Source organism: Anarrhichthys ocellatus, unplaced genomic scaffold, assembly GCF_004355925.1.
Source record: "Anarrhichthys ocellatus isolate YVR2014 unplaced genomic scaffold, GSC_Weel_1.0 scaffold10, whole genome shotgun sequence".
In the NCBI taxonomy this organism is placed as follows: domain Eukaryota; kingdom Metazoa; phylum Chordata; class Actinopteri; order Perciformes; family Anarhichadidae; genus Anarrhichthys; species Anarrhichthys ocellatus.
In genome coordinates, this window is record NW_022280040.1 from 3,147,180 (window position 1) to 3,154,554 (window position 7,375).

General features: G+C 44.1%; 1 protein-coding gene across 3 annotated transcripts in view; it reads left to right on the forward strand.

Annotated features, from left to right (window-relative positions):
• jph1a (junctophilin 1a) overlaps positions 1-7,375 on the forward strand; it is a 30,046-nt gene that overhangs the window by 16,182 nt on the left and 6,489 nt on the right. For all 3 annotated transcript variants that reach the window (XM_031850114.1, XM_031850116.1, XM_031850113.1), the window contains one exon: positions 4,074-4,192. In XM_031850114.1, coding sequence (XP_031705974.1) covers positions 4,074-4,192 — 119 coding nt within the window. The remainder of the gene's footprint in view (positions 1-4,073; positions 4,193-7,375) is intronic.

Below are 7,375 nucleotides of genomic sequence, written 5' to 3' on the forward strand. Positions count from 1 at the left end.
AGGGGGGGGGCCTTATTGGAAGAAGCAAAAGGGTGGACGAAGGCGGGTGCAGAACTGTGTCAGCATATGTGAGGGAGATTCCTCAAATAGGCCACAGCCTGGGGAGTGATGGACTGAAGCTTCACTCGGGGGAATATGCACACACAAACACGATCACACACAACAGGCACATAATATAGATACAAACATACGGTGTTCTGCGGGAGGCCTAGTTATGAAAAACCTTAAAGGAGGCGGGACCGTGCCGCATGTGAGCTTGGGTTTGAAATTGAACCCTACAGTAAAATTATAGGGACTGAGAAGTATAACTCAGCAGTTCTAAATACCTCTCTGCAGCTCCGTCTCTTCTTTCCATTTCCATACCTTTTACTTGGTCTGTGTTTTTACCTTTCTCGCCCTCATTCTTTATCTCAAACGCACACACACACACACATAGACACACAATCCACGGAGACAAAGAGCCGCACCCGCCACACTGCCTGCCAAACTGACTCAACACTTCAACAAGCAATTCATTTGTCACAGTAATGAAATAACCATGGATCTCACTCGGCTTTCATCAATATCATCTCCCGAGCGGGGCTTCAGTCCAAAACAATTGCTTTAAAGTATTTGCTCTCTTCTACACTTTGTCCAAATTTCTAAAACTGGTGTGTGTGTGTGTATGTGTGTGCGTTTGTGTGTTTGTGTGATATTTGCATTTGTGCCAGCAGGTGCATTTACGGATTTAAATACCTTGATTTGCTTGGACCCATCCCCAGCTCTCAACCTGACAGGAGTGCTGGCAGAGCCCAAAACTAGACATGAACAGGTGTTGCTTTATATTCAGAGGCAGATCTGCTTCTAGCAGGGAGGCTGCAGACTGCTGACAAAGTAATAGAACCTCAAACTTTTTCAAAGGTCAATCGTGAGCTTGCATATTGTTGTTTACCCGGACTTTGTTTTGCCTTGTATGTGTGACAGTGCATTACATAATTTGGCCTGAAAAAACGTTTGTCTGTCTTCATGCGTGCTCCTGCACATTGTCGATGGGAATTTCAAGCCACAAGCTCACAGGGTAATGCATATTAAAGGTGCTGCAAGCAATATTTTAACGTTAACAGAGGAATGTGTGCAGTTTGAAAGGGGTTGCTCGAAGTGACGAACCCTTACTACGCAATTTCCCTCAGCTATACGAAGCATTTCATCATCTTTCTCATTGTTTTGGTTTAAAAGCCTCTCACCGCTCTCATGTCCTTTGCTTTTAACCATTTGAGGCAGCTGTTGTTGATGCAGAAGCTCTGAAAATCTCACTGTACACTACCTGCCAAGCACTTTATGGCTGACGGACAAAGTTAGAGACTAGCTGGTGAGCACAGAGAAGCTTTTAGCAGCTAAAGAGCCCGACAGTGAATATTGGACGATATCATTTCAACGTTGTGTGTACCGCTTGTTGCGCTGCCCTCAAGTGGACAAAAAAAATCAATCATTGCAGGTTTAACAGTCCATGCATTGTGGAAGGTGCTGGTGTCGCTCGTTAGTTTGATTAAAAGTGAGCGTGAGATGAAATTCTCCGATGCCTGGAAGAAAACCAACCAACCCTTTCGTCTCTACGCTCCACTTGTCCATGTTTTCTCACCTCTCATTTCACTCTTGTTCCACTGCTCGATCACACCTCTACTCCCATCATTCTCTGCCTGTCACCTCCCACGACCAGACGTCCTGTCTGTGAACAGTCGGCATGGCTTCCTGGGTCTGCCCGTGACTTCATGCCCACTGTACCTAAAAGGAACTGTTAAAATCCTTAGGATATGTCCCGGGCACGCTGTATACATTCATGAGGCATTCATGCCTCCTTTCATTTGCCTGTACCTTTGACACATTTCAGAAATAGAAGCATGTATGTTCTTGTGGCAGCATGCGTGGCAAGTGGATGTCTACGGTATACATGTCAGTGGTGTGATATAACTGGAATGCTTCAATGTCAGTTTTAAACAGGGAAGTGCTCTTTATTAAGACTGTAAGTAAGCTGCTTTGAGCCACACCAGTGAAATTCCTACGTGTTTTTAATAACTCATAGAAAGAAGCAAAGCATTGTCGGATATGTTATAATTTATTAAATCGTATTTTTATCTGCAGCTGGTCAGTGTTTTCAAGAGGCTGTTAACACACCCTGAATGTGTCCTTTGTCCGTGGGTGAAGCAGGGACTCTCTCCAGCCAGCATATGGCTCCTAATGCATTTTAATGGCTTACTGTCCCAGCGCATGAAAAAAAAAACAGGACGGCCCAGAGTCCAAGGACAGAGAAGTAGTCTGAAATAGAGACATCTGTCTGTTGGGGTCACTCTGACAGAAAGACAGAGGGAGGGAGGGAGGGATGGGAGTAATGAGGATGAGGGGATGCAGCGTCAATAGACAGATGAAAAAGGAATCGGAAAAAAACAAAAACCGGAAGCATTGATTGAAAGAAAGAGGGGATGGTGAAGGAAAGAGGGAGAGGAAGATGGATGAGTGGGGTTAAGCAGGGCACAAGGCACAGCTGTCAATACTTACAGTGATACTTGGACAGTCCATCTGGATCCTTGCATTCCATGTTGCACTGTCATGTATTGTGTAAGAGGTGCACTCGTACTGAAAGCGACTAATCCACTAGCTCTAACTGATGCATATTTTTGCATATTTAGGTGTTTTTTGAAGGGAGTCTGGTGGCGGCAGTGTGTTGTAACTGTTAACATCCTCCTTGCCAGTGAATACGTCCTCCTATAATAACGGCTCTGTGTTTGCACAACCGCGTTTACATGTACAGTATCTTGCGGTTGACTTTTCAAGGGATTTGTTAAGCAGGTCACCCCCTCGGGCCTCTGTCTGCCTCACCATGTTACACTCCCATAATATCTCTGAGTGCTAATGCTAAGCTCACATGGATTCCAGAAAGTATTACTCTTCTGCCTTTTGGCTTTTGAGCATCAGCATAGTATAGTACACGTGGATGCAGGCTGCTGGTGTTAAGGCACTGCTACGTATTGTCATTATTTTTTTATGATGGATGCTTATTGAGTAGAGTTGAAAACACCTCCCTTAGGATTCCCACGGTCTTTGAAATGTTGTAAAATATATATATATTTATTTTGCTGCTGACTGGCATGGGAATGAAACTTAGCCATTACTACACCACCTGCTGTTTGTATAAGTTTATATTGTTTTAAGTCAACAGCTAAGAACGCCTTTATGTTTAAAGCTCTCTCTGATTTGAATAATCTACCTGTAAATAAATATCATCTTTCCTGTCTTCTTATTATAGGATCAGTTGTCCATTTTCATGCTCTGTTTGAGTATGCCCTCCTGATTTTGTCTTATTATTTAATATTTATATACATATTAAATAGTAAGTATATATGTACACATATATGGTATCATTTAATTATCTTGTTGTTATTTTAGTTTTTTGTCTAATTGTGCTTGTATTGTCTACTTGTCGTTGAGGACGATCCCCATGAATGACATTTCAAGGGGTTATTCCTAATAAAGAATTTCCATATATATGATACCATGTCATACCATATCATGTGATTGTGTGTGTGTGTGTGTGTGTGTGTGTGTGTGTGTGTGTGTGTGTGCGTGCCTGCGTGTGTCCGTGCGCCTGCCTTTTGGGCTCTGCTCCAGTGTGGTTCAGCAGCAGTGCAGAGCTCCAGACTGGATTAAGGTCTTGCTTGGATGTGGCTGCGCTCCATTTGGAAAATCAGGATTTGGATTTGCGATAGAAGCACAAGGGGAGGTGTTATGTTATCCCCAAGAGGGACAGGCTGAGTGATACAGCTCAAAGATGAGGAGAAAGAGGGAGGTATGGAAAGAGAGGAGGAGCGAGAAAGAGAAAATGATAGTAGGGGATGAAAAGCCGATGATGATGTAAGTGTCATGGATGACATGGCAGCATGCAGGCACAGTCGCAGACCAGTTAAACAATAGTTTGTGTATGTTTCTCGATATCTATCACAGCTCCTTCAAACATGGTGCCACACATCCTCTTTATGTCTTTACTTTGGAGTTACCGTGCAACTCTATTATAGTCTATTGTCTCTATGTGCTTTTTCCAGAACGGCCCATGCCAGGACAAAAAGCGAGGCTGCAGACCAGGCCGCCATCTCTGCTGTGCACGACTCGGAAATTGCCAGGGCTGTTGCTAGGGAGCTCGCCCCCAACTTCTACCAGCCAGGTAACCTTTAACAACAAGTCTTCATACACAGCGCCTGTCTGATATTTTAAAGTGTGTTCCTAGAGGCAAAGTGTGGACAGCCTTAGCAGCGACACGAAGATACTAGATACTTTCCCACTCTCTCAATGGGAAAGAAACACTTGGACTGCAGGTGCACTGAGGGGTTAGGGAGGTCAGCGTGTGTGATGAAATACAATACTTTGACTATATTTCAAGTGGCTACATTTCCATGAACCCTTGGCAGGCTATGAATGCAAACAAGGTTTTCTGACATTTCAGACAAGAAGTGACTGACCCAGAGATGAAGTTGCATTCCGTGCTAAGATTATCACAGTAGCCTGGTTTAACATCTGAGTTGTTGCACCCCCGACAGTGGGACATTTACACAGTTCCTGATTACAGTTGCAGGACTGTAATCAAAGACTAGAGAGGTATTGAGGATGACTTCTGACGCTACAATGGGGGCCTGTGTATGTGTATTCTGGACGGAAACCTCTTCTTTGCCCTCAAAGGCATGTTGTTACAGTTCGGAGATACTCTCTAAACTTTAGTGAATTGTAGAGTTGTCTTTCAGGTACGGTATGTACATGAAGGTCAATGATACCGACTGCTCCCAGTACCAAGTAGTTCTCATCTTTCCCCTGCGTAGAGGTTTAACATGCACACTGCCATAGTATACAGCCGCTCACAGGGGGGTGTCGACTGAACTCTGTTTAGTTCATTTACAAGGTAAGCAGAGTTTTACAAGGCAATACCAGACATATAATACTACACAAATAGTGAGGGGTACAAATCCTTTTTGGTCAAAGAGGTTAAATTAGTCATTTGAAATTGTTCTAAATCCGTCATTTGCATGGATAGGAGTGCCATAGTTGCTATGTCATACATTTTTTTCTTTATTTTTACTTACAGCGTAAGATCTGTACTAGAGTTGCCTCTTCCACTCTTTGTAATATATTTAGGCCTATGAGCTAGTCGACCTTGGGCCCTTGCCAACAGCCACCATAAAATAGTGGGTGACACATAGATTGACAATGGGACCCATTCACGCACGTCCCTCCACTAAGCCGCAGAAATGGCCAGCCCGGGCCAGAGACATCCTGCGGCTTGTTTGTGTTGTGGAAAACGGCGATCATGCTTGGCAGGCCGGGGGTTATCTCCGGGTTCACAGGTCTGCGCGGAGAGTGTCCTTGCCTTATAAGTCAGATCATGAATGAGAAAGCAGGCGATGTCATAATAATGTGCAGCGCGGGGCGACATCTGAGCTGCAGTGTTCAGTTCAGTTACATAAGCGTGTCTGGTAAGCCCAGCCGAAAGCCAGACAGGCACCTGCAAAAATAAGAAAACATTTCTTATACATAAATTATATTTTTAGTTTATGAAAGTTATTGTATAAGTTTGTATCTTCCAGACAATAAGAGCAGTTTTGGGAATCTGAAATGAACTTTGTGCTTTGGCAGGTTAAACCATGTTTGAGTGCAAACAGTTTCCCCTATGTGCAGCTTCCTGGCAAAATGACCATTACTGTTGTTAACTTCAAAGAAAAAAATGCACTGTTTTGAAATATTCCAAGTAGGTGTCGAATCAATTTTTGTATTTGTCGATTTGTATATCTCGATGCTACAGTGAGACAAAGCCGCTCAATCTGACTACCAAGCATTTGACAGAATTTGTGTGACTTTCCCAAACTATTCTGCTTTGCTTCCTCAATGTCTACCTCTACAGTGGAAATATTCTCACTTACCCACATCCCACAGCTTCTAATAAGTCCTCTAAGGGTAAGAAACGGGGTCTAAACTCCTTGTTGTTTGTAATTGGCATTTCAGACTCATAGCAGATTGGGAGTGTGTACTTCAAAAGGAAAGAGAGGGTCGTAGGGAATGGGACCCTGACCTTTATGATTGGTTCACACACAGCACCCTGGAGGGGGAGCAGCAAGGGTTAGCAAGGCGTGGCCTGAGTGGTGACGTTAATTGGGCTATATTTGGTGCCGATGTGTGCTCACTGGGGTCTAATGGAGACATAGCTGAAATCCTTATGCACTGAGAGGAGATCGGCCCCGCACTCGCCACTCTCCTGGGCTGACGCAGAGCAGCTGTCCCTTCCTTCAGCCAGTCGCAGGGGGGGGGGGGGGGGTTGGAAGGGGAGCAGGGATCCCGCTTCGCCCTGTTTGACCCAGTCAAGGTACACTTTGACCAGGTGAAACCATAAAAGCCTGGACCTGTCAGGGCTGAAAACCTGACACGAGCAGGTGCTGCTTTATATTCATTGCAGCAGGTGCCGTGGAGTAAGTTTCATGACAGTTCAGCTGAACTTCAAAGTTATGCAGCAACTTCTTTCAAGGATACAGCATATTCATTATTTGACGATAGCAATGAACGGATCCTTTTCCAAACAAATTCCTAAAGTATTTTTAAAAAGTGCGTCAGAATAGTATGAAAGCCAAATTTCCAAAAACATACATGGTTCTCAAATATTGGAATGTATTTATAGCCGTAAAGTTCGGCTATACATTCACAGATCGGCAGTTCGGCTATCTTGTTTCAACGTCCGTATTTGACTCTTTTCATTGAGTGCCGTCCAGCGCGCCCTGTTTCCATCGGTCACATGTCGGTTCACGTGAACGTGAGGCCTCCCATGTCCTTCTTTGCATGAAGCCCCTTACAAACAAAGCACAGGAAGACGCTGATTACACGCAGCCAGTCGCTACAGACCAATGGGCCTACTTTATTTGCATGTGTGTGTGTGTATGAGTGCAAATGCGAGTAAGTGTGCTAACATGCTCATTAGTATCCCAGTTTTGAGCCTTATCTTTTTGATAATAATCAAGATACTAGTGTGCTTGTACCCTATGTAACAGTAGCGGAAGTAATCTGGCTGAACAATGACAGCTCCCCCTGCCCATCTGCCAGTGTGAGTAGGAGGAAGAAAGAGAAGCTCTAAAAAGCTACAAATTGAGTCATGAATATGTGGAGAACATGCTGAGATCACAACCCACTGAACAGACTTATACATATACAACAGTGTAGAATAGAACATAACCAAACATAAACCAGGAAAATGTATTCAAAGTAGCAACAGCCTTGGGTCAGTGTTTGAATGTCATGATAAAGAAGATGCAGATGGTGAAAAAAATGATGCACAATGGTGATTGCAGCACATGCTGTACTCCCACCCCCCCCC